The 13,860-nt window shown below is 46.7% G+C and overlaps 1 protein-coding gene across 5 annotated transcripts in view; it reads left to right on the plus strand.

The window, feature by feature from the left end:
• Positions 1-13,860, plus strand: part of LOC148510717 (protocadherin-11 X-linked-like) — a 1,446,380-nt gene that overhangs the window by 1,398,707 nt on the left and 33,813 nt on the right. Inside the window, exon 6 of one of the 5 annotated variants that reach the window (XM_088442488.1) lies at positions 7,269-7,405. The exons of the other annotated variants lie outside the window; for them this stretch is intronic. Coding sequence (XP_088298614.1) covers positions 7,269-7,279 — 11 coding nt within the window. The 3' untranslated portion in view covers positions 7,280-7,405. Of the gene's footprint in view, positions 1-7,268; positions 7,406-13,860 lie in introns of those variants that run through there. 5 annotated transcript variants of the gene reach the window in all.

Here is a 13,860-nt window from a genome sequence, read left to right on the forward strand (position 1 = left end):
GGCAAAGCGAATGAAGGGCTTCATCCACAAGTCCCACATGCCGAGCGGAATCGCTCCGTCTTAGCTCCTCCTTCACTTTCTCCAGCTGCTTCTGCAAAAGCCTGATGAGGGGAATGACCTGACTCAAGCTGGCAGTGTCTGAACTGACTTCACGTGTGGCAAGTTCGAAGGGCTGAAGAACCTTGCACAACACGGAAATCATTCTCCACTGCGCTTGAGTCAGGTGCATACCCCCTCCTTTGCCTATGTCATAGGTGGATGTATAGGCTTGTATGGCCTTTTGCTGCTCCTCCATCCTCTGAAGCATATAGAGGGTTGAGTTCCACCGCGTCACAACCTCTTGCTTCAGGTGATGGCGGGGCAGGTTCAAGAGTGTTTGCTGGCGCTCCAGTCTTCGGCACGCAGTCGCTGAATGGCGAAAGTGGCCAGAAATTTTTCGGGCCACCCAAAGCGTCTCCTGCACGCCCCTGTCGCTTTTCAGAAAATTCTGCACCACCAAGTTTATTGTGTGAGCAAAACATGGGACGTGCTGGAATTTGCCCAGATGTAATGCCCGCACAATATTGGTGGCGTTGTCAGATATCACAAATCCCCAGGAGAGTCTAAGTGGGGTAAGCCACTGGGCGATGATTTCCCTCAGTTTCTCTAAGAGGTTGTCGGCGGTGTGCCTCTTACTGAAACCGGTGATACACAGCGTAGCCTGCCTTGTAACGAGCTGGCGTTTCTGAGATGCTGCTACTGGTGACGCTGCTGCTGTTGCTGCGTAAGGTGATACATCTACCCAGTGGGCTGTCACAGTCATATAGTCCTTAGTCTGCCCTGTTCCACTTGTCCACATGTCCGTGGTTAAGTGGACATTGTGTACAACGGCATTTTTCAGGACACTGAGGACACTTTTTCTGACGTTTCTGTACAGTCTCGGTATTGCCTGCCTAGTGAAGTGGAATCTAGACGGGATTTGGAACCGGGGACACACTACCTCCATCAATTGTCTAAATCCCACTGCACTAATGGCGGATACCGGACGCACGTCTAACACCAACATAGCAGTCAAGGCCTCAGTTATACGTTTTGCTTCAGGATGACTGCTGTCGTACTTCATCCTCCTCGCTAAGGACTGTTGGAGGGTCAATTGTTTAGTAAAAGTAGTGGTGTTCCTACTTCCTCTCTGGGATAATGAACGACTCCCAGCAGCAGCAGCAACAGCAGCAGCGGCAGCAGTAGGCGTAGCAATGCAGGATCCTCCGGAGGAATCCCGGATAGGAGAGTCAGTCATGCCAGTGATATGGCCTGCAGGACTACTTCCGATCCTGACTAAGGAGGAAATTGACGAGGAGGGAGTTGACGGTGTGGTTTGCAGGCGCTTGGATACAACAGGACAACGGGATTTAGGTGTCCCTGGACTGCTTACGGTCTGAGCCAAAGTTTCTGAACTTGACAGTAACTTTTTATGAACGCGCTGCAGGTGCCGTATAAGGGAGGATGTTCCTAGGTGGTTGACGTCCCTACCCCTACTTATTTCACCTTTACATATGGTACATATGGCAAGACAGTTGTTGTCCGGATTTGGATAGAAATATTGCCAGACCAAAGAGGTGGAATGTTTGGTCTTCTGCCCAGGCATGACCGTGATGGGCTTTTTCATCCCACGGACAACAACTGTCTCCCCCGGAGCCTGATTTAAACAAACCACATCACCATCAGAATCCTCCTCGCCAACTTCCTCCTCAGCGCCAGCTACACCAGTATCCTCATCCTGTTGTACTTCAACAGTGACATCTTCAATTTGCATATCAGCAAGTGGACTGTGGGTGCTCCTTTCAGCACTTGCAGGGGGCGTGCAAATGGTGGAAAGAGCCACCTCTTCCCGTCCAGTGCTGGGAAGGTCAGGCATCGCAACCACCACCACACTTGGACTCTCTTTGGGGATTTGTGATATCTTCTTAGAAAGCACAGTTCTTCGCTGTGCTTTTGCCAGCTTAACTCTTTTGATTTTTTTAGTGGGAGGAGTGCTTCCATCGTCATGTGAAGCTGAACCACTAGTCATGAACATACTAGGGATCGACCTTAGCCGTTCCTTGCCACTCCGTGTCGTAAATGGCATATTGGCAAGTTTACGTTTCTCTTCAGCTGATTTAAATGTCTTTTTCAAGGTCATTTTCCTGAACTTTGCCATTTGGGATTGTATGTGCCCTCTACTATGACATTGGGCATCGGCCTTGGCAGACGACGTTGATGGCATGTTATCGTCTATGTCATGACTAGTGGCAGCAGCTTCAGCACTAGGAGGAAGTGGTTCTTGATCTTTCTCTATTTTATTTTTATCGGAGAAAGTTTGGTCCTCCATTTATGTTATATCGATTTGATATATACGTGCGGCTAAACACAGAAAAAAATTTTTTTTTTGGTTCGGACTGGAGTGTACTTTCGGGGGTTACAGCACCCTTAACGGTCAAGCCAGCCGGCCCTTTACTTATGACACAGGCGCACGCTTGGCACTACTTTGTTGATGCACGTGCGGCTACTGCGCACACAATTCACAAACACAGAAAATAATTTTTTTTTGGTTTGGACTGGAGTGTACTTTCGGGGGTTACAGCACCCTTTAACGGTCAAGCCAGCCGGCCCTTTACTTATGACACAGGCGCACGCTTGGCACTACTTTGTTGATGCACGTGCGGCTACTGCGCACACAATTCACAAACACAGAAAATAATTTTTTTTTAGGTTTGGACTGGAGTGTACTTTCGGGGGTTACAGCACCCTTAACGGTCAAGCCAGCCGGCCCTTTACTTATGACACAGGCGCACGCTTGGCACTACTTTGTTGATGCACGTGCGGCTACTGCGCACACAATTCACAAACACAGAAAATAATTTTTTTTTGGTTTGGACTGGAGTGTACTTTCGGGGGTTACAGCACCCTTTAACGGTCAAGCCAGCCGGCCCTTTACTTATGACACAGGCGCACGCTTGGCACTACTTTGTTGATGCACGTGCGGCTACTGCGCACACAATTCACAAACACAGAAAATAATTTTTTTTTAGGTTTGGACTGGAGTGTACTTTCGGGGGTTACAGCACCCTTAACGGTCAAGCCAGCCGGCCCTTTACTTATGACACAGGCGCACGCTTGGCACTACTTTGTTGATGCACGTGCGGCTACTGCGCACACAATTCACAAACACAGAAAATAATTTTTTTTAGGTTTGGACTGGAGTGTACTTTCGGGGGTTACAGCACCCTTAACGGTCAAGCCAGCCGGCCCTTTACTTATGACACAGGCGCACGCTTGGCACTACTTTGTTGATGCACGTGCGGCTACTGCGCACACAATTCACAAACACAGAAAATAATTTTTTTTTTGGTTTGGACTGGAGTGTACTTTCGGGGGTTACAGCACCCTTAACGGTCAAGCCAGCCGGCCCTTTACTTATGACACAGGCGCACGCTTGGCACTACTTTGTTGATGCACGTGCGGCTACTGCGCACACAATTCACAAACACAGAAAATATATTATTTTTTTAGCACTTGGGGGGAGCACCCCTGATGGACAGAGCACCCCCTGGACAACACTACAGCACCCCTTTAGGACTGGGACACTGCACAGGACTTTGGAACTGACTGCACAACACAGTCCAGCCAGCCCCTATGGACTTTGAAGTAGTGGACACAGCCCCTATTAACAACAGCAGCACAGCACAACACAGCCAGCCCCTATGGACTTTGAAGTAGTGGACAACAGCAGCACTACACTACACTACACTACACAGCACTAACTCCCACCCTCCCTCTTCACTGTCCACAGCCGAGTGAGAAAATGGCGCCGACGCGGGTACCTTATATAGGATCCAAAACCCGCGAGACTCGGAAGGCGGGATGATGACGTTTTGCCTCGATGTCAGATCCGAGTCAGGCGGGAAAAGTCGAGCCTGACTCGGATCGGACTCGGATCGGGGGGGCTCGGGGGGGTTCGGATTTCAGAAATCCGAACCCGCTCACCCCTAATTATGTCACAGTAATGCCCCTTACACATTATGTCACAGTAGGGCCCCTTACTACACATTATGTCACAGTAATGCTCCTTACACATTATGTCACAGTAAGGCCCCTTACTACACATTATGTCACAGTAGGGCCCCTTACAACACATTATGTCACAGTAATGCCCCTTACTACACATTATGTCACAGTAATAACCCTTTACTACACATTATGTCACAGTAAGGCCCCTTACTACACATTATGTCACAGTAATGCCCCTTATACATTATGTCACAGTAATGCCCCTTACTACACATTATGTCACAGTAATGCTCCTTATTACACATTATCACAGTAATGCCCCTTACTACACATTGGCACAGTAATGCCCCTTACTACACATTATGTCACAGTAATGCCCCTTATTACACATTATGTCACAGTAAGGCCCCTTACTACACATTATGTCACAGTAATGCCCCTTACTACACATTATGTCACAGTAATGCCCCTTATTACACATTATGTCACAGTAAGGCCCCTTACTACACATTATGTCACAGTAATGCCCCTCACTACACATTATGTCACAGTAATGCTCCTTATACATTATGTCACAGTAAGGATCCTTACTACACATTATGTCACAGTAATGCTCCTTACACATTATGTCACAGTAAGGCCCCTTACTACACATTATATCACAGTAATGCTCCTTATACATTATGTCACAGTAAGGCCCCTTACTACACATTATGTCACAGTAATGCCCCTTACTACACATTATGTCACAGTAAGGCCCCTTACTACACATTATATCACAGTAATGCCCCTTACTACACATTATGTCACAGTAAGGCCCCTTACTACACATTATATCACTGTAATGCCCCTTACTACACATTATTTCACAGTAAGGCCCCTTACTGCACATTATGTCACAGTAAGGCCCCTTACTACACTTTATGTCACAGTAAGGCCCCTTACTACACATTATGTCACAGTAATGTCCCTTACTACACATTATGTCACAGTAATGCCCCTTACTACACATTATGTCACAGTAGGGCCCCTTACTACACATTATGTCACAGTAATGCTCCTTACACATTATGTCACAGTAAGGCCCCTTACTACACATTATGTCACAGTAGGACCTTTTACTACACATTATGTCACAGTAAGGCCCCTTACTACACATTATGTCACAGTAATAACCCTTTACTACACATTATGTCACAGTAATGCCCCTTACTACACATTATGTCACAGTAATGCTCCTTATTACACATTATCACAGTAATGCCACTTACTACACATTGTCACAGTAATGCCCCTTATTACACATTATCACAGTAATGCCACTTACTACACATTGTCACAGTAGTGCCCCTTACTACACATTATGTCACAGTAATGCCCCTTATTACACATTATGTCACAGTAAGGCCCCTTACTACACATTATGTCACAGTAATGCCCCTTACTACACATTATGTCACAGTAATGCCCCTTATTACACATTATGTCACAGTAAGTCCCCTTACTACACATTATGTCACAGTAATGCCCCTTACTACACATTATGTCACAGTAATGCTCCTTATACATTATGTCACAGTAAGGATCCTTACTACACATTATGTAACAGTAATGCTCCTTACACATTATGTCACAGTAAGGCCCCTTACTACACATTATATCACAGTAATGCTCCTTATACATTATGTCACAGTAAGGCCCCTTACTACACATTATGTCACAGTAAGGCCCCTTACTACACATTATATCACAGTAAGGCCCCTTACTACACATTATATCACAGTAATGCTCCTTATACATTATGTCACAGTAAGGCCCCTTACTACACATTATGTCACAGTAAGGCCCCTTACTACACATTATATCACAGTAATGCCCCTTACTACACATTATGTCACAGTAAGGCCCCTTACTGCACATTATGTCACAGTAAGGCCCCTTACTACACATTATGTCACAGTAAGGCCCCTTACTACACATTATGTCACAGTAATGCTCCTTACACATTATGTCACAGTAAGGCCCCTTACTACACATTATGTCACTGTAATGCCCCTTACTACACATTATGTCACAGTAATGCCCCTTACACATTATGTCACAGTAGGGCCCCTTACTACACATTATGTCACAGTAATGCTCCTTACACATTATGTCACAGTAAGGCCCCTTACTACACATTATGTCACAGTAGGGCCCCTTACTACACATTATGTCACAGTAATGCCCCTTACTACACATTATGTCACAGTAATGCTCCTTACAGGCCCCTTACTACACATTGTCACAGTAATGCTCCTTACTACACATTATGTCACAGTAAGGCCCCTTACTACACATTGTCACAGTAATGCTCCTTACTACACATTATGTCACAGTAAGGCCCCTTACTACACATTGTCACAGTAATGCTCCTTACACATTATGTCACAGTAAGGCCCCTTACTACACATTATGTCACAGTAGGGCCTACTTACTACACATTATGTCACAGTAATGCCCCTTACACATTGTGTCACAGTAGGGTCCCTTACCACACATGTAGTTGCTGTATATACTGTATGATATACATTGGTATGAGGCTATAGATTTATCTGAGGGTAAAGTACTAATTTATCTATGCATTCGCCTGTATGGCCGCCTTCTGCTCTGAGGTGAGAGTTATGTGAAAACGAGCATATTAGGTGGGCTAGGCCCCCTACCTATTGCCCACCTGAATTGGGTGTTGTGTAAGAGGTATGGAATAAAACAGATTTAGCCAGTGCATGATGGGTAAAGGGACGAGGATATGAGGTACAGGGGTCTGAGGTAATAAAAGCCCAGCATACATCCTCTGAATGTGGGCTCTTAGATACCTTTATGTCATGTTGCACTCAGCAAAGGGTTCGTCTCTCATATTGAGAATATAGGTTTATTATTATTTCTCACACAGCTATCTACAAAAACTCTGAGAAACATGGCGTCCCCTCAAAGCGTGGCACGCTCTGCTTGTTTTCTGTTATGGGGACCATTATTAAGCGCTAATAAAAGAGCGACAGGCTCCAGGGACCGGACAATTGTCACTGGGCAGATAGCTGCCCGATGAGAGGGATTGAACGTGTGTCTCAGTAGAACTGACCATAAGTTGCACAAATTATGGTTTTTATTTTCCTTTTTAATGCGGCTTAACCTTAAAAGAACTTTCATGACACAGATGTTTCCTTTCACGTTCCCAGTGCTCTCAAAACCTAATCTATTTGCAGCGAGGCTTTGATCAGACATAAAACATCTACAACTGGAACGTCTTACTGCTCTGAAAGTGGCCATCCTGAATGCCGTCATTACAGGCCTTTCTACTTCCAATTTACAAATGTATTTTGCTTTTTAGTGAAGAAGAAAATGTCGGTTTCAGTGTCCGGTTTTGGTACTGAGATGTATAATTTGGCACATGTCATATTAGTATGCAATAAAAAAAAATAGATGAAGACGTCCTTTTGTGTGTACTGTATTTTAGGGTAGATATATCCAATTGTTAGTAGCTTACATGTGTTATCTATTTGCACTAGTGGCTGGAGATACATTCTGTAAGATGAGTTCAGTATATATAGGATAATTCCTCCTGCGTATGGAAGAAGAGAGGAATGAAGCAACATTAGATTCCGTTAAAACAAATGTGAGATATAAATATGAATAATATGATTGTCAATCTCAGACTTGGATGCTCTATCTCCTGTAAAGGACATAAATATGGTATTAGAAGTATACTACAAATGACTGTTCTTAAATAACTTGGGGACTCATAATATCCTTAGAGACATACATTGTATTTTATAATTTCTACAGTTTATACAAATATTTACCTTACTAGTGTATTATATATGAGGCAATGCAACTGCCTATGGTGATTTTGTATGTGTGTGTGTATGTGTATATATTAGGGGTGAGCGGGTTCGGATTTCTGAAATCCGAACCCCCCCGAACCCCCCCGATCCGAGTCTGATCCGAGTCAGGCTCGACTTTTCCCGCCTGACTCGGATCTGAAATCGAGGCAAAACGTCATCATCCCGCCTTCCGAGTCTCGCGGGTTTTGGATCCTATATAAGGTACCCGCGTCGGCGCCATTTTCTCACTCGGCTGTGGACAGTGAAGAGGGAGGGTGGGAGTTAGGGCTGTGTAGTGTAGTGTAGTGTAGTGCTGCTGTTGTCCACTACTTCAAAGTCCATAGGGGCTGGCTGTGTTGTGCTGTGCTGCTGTTGTTAATAGGGGCTGTGTCCACTACTTCAAAGTCCATAGGGGCTGGCTGGACTGTGTTGTGCAGTCAGTTCTCCATAGGGGCTGTGTCCACTCCAAAGTCCTGTGCAGTGTCCCAGTCCTAAAGGAGTGCTGTAGTGTTGTCCAGGGGGTGCTCTGTCCATCAGGGGTGCTCCCCCCAAGTGCTAAAAAAATAATATATTTTCTGTGTTTGTGAATTGTGTGCGCAGTAGCCGCACGTGCATCAACAAAGTAGTGCCAAGCGTGCGCCTGTGTCATAAGTAAAGGGCCGGCTGGCTTGACCGTTAAAGGGTGCTGTAACCCCCGAAAGTACACTCCAGTCCAAACCAAAAAAAAATTATTTTCTGTGTTTGTGAATTGTGTGCGCAGTAGCCGCACGTGCATCAACAAAGTAGTGCCAAGCGTGCGCCTGTGTCATAAGTAAAGGGCCGGCTGGCTTGACCGTTAAGGGTGCTGTAACCCCCGAAAGTACACTCCAGTCCAAACCAAAAAAAAAATTATTTTCTGTGTTTGTGAATTGTGTGCGCAGTAGCCGCACGTGCATCAACAAAGTAGTGCCAAGCGTGCGCCTGTGTCATAAGTAAAGGGCCGGCTGGCTTGACCGTTAAGGGTGCTGTAACCCCCGAAAGTACACTCCAGTCCAAACAAAAAAAAAAATTATTTTCTGTGTTTGTGAATTGTGTGCGCAGTAGCCGCACGTGCATCAACAAAGTAGTGCCAAGCGTGCGCCTGTGTCATAAGTAAAGGGCCGGCTGGCTTGACCGTTAAGGGTGCTGTAACCCCCGAAAGTACACTCCAGTCCAAACCAAAAAAAAAAATATTTTCTGTGTTTGTGAATTGTGTGCGCAGTAGCCGCACGTGCATCAACAAAGTAGTGCCAAGCGTGCGCCTGTGTCATAAGTAAAGGGCCGGCTGGCTTGACCGTTAAAGGGTGCTGTAACCCCCAAAGTACACTCCAGTCCAAACCAAAAAAAAAATTATTTTCTGTGTTTGTGAATTGTGTGCGCAGTAGCCGCACGTGCATCAACAAAGTAGTGCCAAGCGTGCGCCTGTGTCATAAGTAAAGGGCCGGCTGGCTTGACCGTTAAGGGTGCTGTAACCCCCGAAAGTACACTCCAGTCCAAACAAAAAAAAAAATTATTTTCTGTGTTTGTGAATTGTGTGCGCAGTAGCCGCACGTGCATCAACAAAGTAGTGCCAAGCGTGCGCCTGTGTCATAAGTAAAGGGCCGGCTGGCTTGACCGTTAAGGGTGCTGTAACCCCCGAAAGTACACTCCAGTCCAAACCAAAAAAAAAATTATTTTCTGTGTTTGTGAATTGTGTGCGCAGTAGCCGCACGTGCATCAACAAAGTAGTGCCAAGCGTGCGCCTGTGTCATAAGTAAAGGGCCGGCTGGCTTGACCGTTAAAGGGTGCTGTAACCCCCAAAGTACACTCCAGTCCAAACCAAAAAAAAAATTATTTTCTGTGTTTGTGAATTGTGTGCGCAGTAGCCGCACGTGCATCAACAAAGTAGTGCCAAGCGTGCGCCTGTGTCATAAGTAAAGGGCCGGCTGGCTTGACCGTTAAGGGTGCTGTAACCCCCGAAAGTACACTCCAGTCCAAACCAAAAAAAAAATTATTTTCTGTGTTTGTGAATTGTGTGCGCAGTAGCCGCACGTGCATCAACAAAGTAGTGCCAAGAGTGCGCCTGTGTCATAAGTAAAGGGCCGGCTGGCTTGACCGTTAAAGGGTGCTGTAACCCCCAAAGTACACTCCAGTCCAAACCAAAAAAAAAATTATTTTCTGTGTTTGTGAATTGTGTGCGCAGTAGCCGCACGTGCATCAACAAAGTAGTGCCAAGCGTGCGCCTGTGTCATAAGTAAAGGGCCGGCTGGCTTGACCGTTAAAGGGTGCTGTAACCCCCGAAAGTACACTCCAGTCCAAACCAAAAAAAAAATTATTTTCTGTGTTTGTGAATTGTGTGCGCAGTAGCCGCACGTGCATCAACAAAGTAGTGCCAAGAGTGCGCCTGTGTCATAAGTAAAGGGCCGGCTGGCTTGACCGTTAAAGGGTGCTGTAACCCCCAAAGTACACTCCAGTCCAAACCAAAAAAAAAATTATTTTCTGTGTTTGTGAATTGTGTGCGCAGTAGCCGCACGTGCATCAACAAAGTAGTGCCAAGCGTGCGCCTGTGTCATAAGTAAAGGGCCGGCTGGCTTGACCGTTAAAGGGTGCTGTAACCCACAAAGTACACTCCAGTCCAAACCCCCAAAAAAAATATTTTCTGTGTTTAGCCGCACGTATATATCAAATCGATATAACATAAATGGAGGACCAAACTTTCTCCGATAAAAATAAAATAGAGAAAGATCAAGAACCACTTCCTCCTAGTGCTGAAGCTGCTGCCACTAGTCATGACATAGACGATAACATGCCATCAACGTCGTCTGCCAAGGCCGATGCCCAATGTCATAGTAGAGGGCACATACAATCCCAAATGGCAAAGTTCAGGAAAATGACCTTGAAAAAGACATTTAAATCAGCTGAAGAGAAACGTAAACTTGCCAATATGCCATTTACGACACGGAGTGGCAAGGAACGGTTAAGGTCGATCCCTAGTATGTTCATGACTAGTGGTTCAGCTTCACATGACGATGGAAGCCCTCCTCCCACTAAAAAAATCAAAAGAGTTAAGCTGGCAAAAGCACAGCGAAGAACTGTGCTTTCTAAGAAGATATCACAAATCCCCAAGGAGAGTCCAAGTGTGGTGGTGGTTGCGATGCCTGACCTTCCCAGCACTGGACGGGAAGAGGTGGCTCTTTCCACCATTTGCACGCCCCCTGCAAGTGCTGAAAGGAGCACCCACAGTCCACTTGCTGATATGCAAATTGAAGATGTCACTGTTGAAGTACAACAGGATGAGGATACTGGTGTAGCTGGCGCTGAGGAGGAAGTTGGCGAGGAGGATTCTGATGGTGATGTGGTTTGTTTAAATCAGGCTCCGGGGGAGACAGTTGTTGTCCGTGGGATGAAAAAGCCCATCACGGTCATGCCTGGGCAGAAGACCAAACATTCCACCTCTTTGGTCTGGCAATATTTCTATCCAAATCCGGACAACAACTGTCTTGCCATATGTACCATATGTAAAGGTGAAATAAGTAGGGGTAGGGACGTCAACCACCTAGGAACATCCTCCCTTATACGGCACCTGCAGCGCGTTCATAAAAAGTTACTGTCAAGTTCAGAAACTTTGGCTAAGACCGTAAGCAGTCCAGGGACACCTAAATCCCGTTGTCCTGTTGTATCCAAGCGCCTGCAAACCACACCGTCAACTCCCTCCTCGTCAATTTCCTCCTTAGTCAGGATCGGAAGTAGTCCTGCAGGCCATGTCACTGGCATGACTGACTCTCCTATCCGGGATTCCTCTGGAGGATCCTGCATTGCTACGCCTACTGCTGCCGCTGCTGCTGTTGCTGCTGCTGGGAGTCGTTCATCATCCCAGAGAGGAAGTAGGAACACCACTACTTTTACTAAACAATTGACCCTCCAACAGTCCTTAGCGAGGAGGATGAAGTACGACAGCAGTCATCCTGAAGCAAAACGTATAACTGAGGCCTTGACTGCTATGTTGGTGTTAGACGTGCGTCCGGTATCCGCCATTAGTGCAGTGGGATTTAGACAATTGATGGAGGTAGTGTGTCCCCGGTTCCAAATCCCGTCTAGATTCCACTTCACTAGGCAGGCGATACCGAGACTGTACAGAAACGTCAGAAAAAGTGTCCTCAGTGTCCTGAAAAATGCCGTTGTACACAATGTCCACTTAACCACGGACATGTGGACAAGTGGAACAGGGCAGACTAAGGACTATATGACTGTGACAGCCCACTGGGTAGATGTATCACCTTACGCAGCAACAGCAGCAGCGTCACCAGTAGCAGCATCTCAGAAACGCCAGCTCGTTACAAGGCAGGCTACGCTGTGTATCACCGGTTTCAGTAAGAGGCACACCGCCGACAACCTCTTAGAGAAACTGAGGGAAATCATCGCCCAGTGGCTTACCCCACTTAGACTCTCCTGGGGATTTGTGATATCTGACAACGCCACCAATATTGTGCGGGCATTACATCTGGGCAAATTCCAGCACGTCCCATGTTTTGCTCACACAATAAACTTGGTGGTGCAGAATTTTCTGAAAAGCGACAGGGGCGTGCAGGAGACGCTTTGGGTGGCCCGAAAAATTTCTGGCCACTTTCGCCATTCAGCGACTGCGTGCCGAAGACTGGAGCGCCAGCAAACACTCTTGAACCTGCCCCGCCATCACCTGAAGCAAGAGGTTGTGACGCGGTGGAACTCAACCCTCTATATGCTTCAGAGGATGGAGGAGCAGCAAAAGGCCATACAAGCCTATACATCCACCTATGACATAGGCAAAGGAGGGGGTATGCACCTGACTCAAGCGCAGTGGAGAATGATTTCCGTGTTGTGCAAGGTTCTCCAGCCCTTCGAACTTGCCACACGTGAAGTCAGTTCAGACACAGCCAGCTTGAGTCAGGTCATTCCCCTCATCAGGCTTTTGCAGAAGCAGCTGGAGAAAGTGAAGGAGGAGCTAAGACGGAGCGATTCCGCTCGGCATGTGGGACTTGTGGATGAAGCCCTTCATTCGCTTTGCCAGGATTCCAGGGTGGTCAATCTGTTGAAATCAGACCACTACATTTTGGCCACCGTGCTTGATCCTAGGTTTAAAGCCTATGTGGTGTCTCTCTTTCCGGCCGACACAAGCCTGCAGAGGTGCAAAGACCTGCTGGTGAACACACTGTCAGCTGAAGCGGAACGTGACACGTCAACGGCTCCTTCTTCATTTTCTCCCGCAACTGGGGCTGCCAGGAAAAAACTTAGGTATCCTAAGCAACCCGCTGGCGGTGATGCAGGGCAGGCAGGACCAAGTTTGGACATCTGGTCCGGACTGAAGGACCTGGCAACAATTTCTGACATGTCTACTGTCACTGCATATGATACTGTCACCATTGACAGAATGGTGGAGGATTACATCGGTGACAGCATCCAAGTAGGCATGTCAGACAGTCCATACCTGTACTGGCAGGAAAAAGAGGCAATTTGGAGGCCCCTGTACAAGCTGGCTCTATTTTACCTGAGTTGCCCCCCCTCCAGTGTGTATTCCGAAAGAGTGTTTAGTGCAGCCGGGAACCTTGTCAGCGAAAGGCGTAGGAGGTTGCTTCCACAGAATGTGGAGAAGATGATGTTCATCAAAATGAATTATCAGCTCTTCCAGGGAGACCAGCCTCCAGAAGGTACAGAGGGACCTGTGGTGGTGGATTCAAGTGGGGACGAGTTAATACTTTGTGAGGATGAGGATGTACACACTGAAGAGGGTGAGGAATCGGTGGATGAGGAGGATGAGGATGACATCTTGCCTCCGTAGAGCCAGTTTGTGCAGGGACACATTAATTGCCAGCTTGTTTTGTGGGGGCCCAAACGAACCAATCATTTCAGCCACAGTTGTGTGGCAGACCCTGGCGCTGAAATGATTGATTTGTTAAAGTGTGCATGTCCTGTTTATACAACATAAGGGTGGGTGGGAGGG

Source organism: Taudactylus pleione, unplaced genomic scaffold, assembly GCF_031769625.1.
Source record: "Taudactylus pleione unplaced genomic scaffold, aTauple2 ptg000312l, whole genome shotgun sequence".
Taxonomy (NCBI): Eukaryota; Metazoa; Chordata; class Amphibia; order Anura; family Myobatrachidae; genus Taudactylus; species Taudactylus pleione.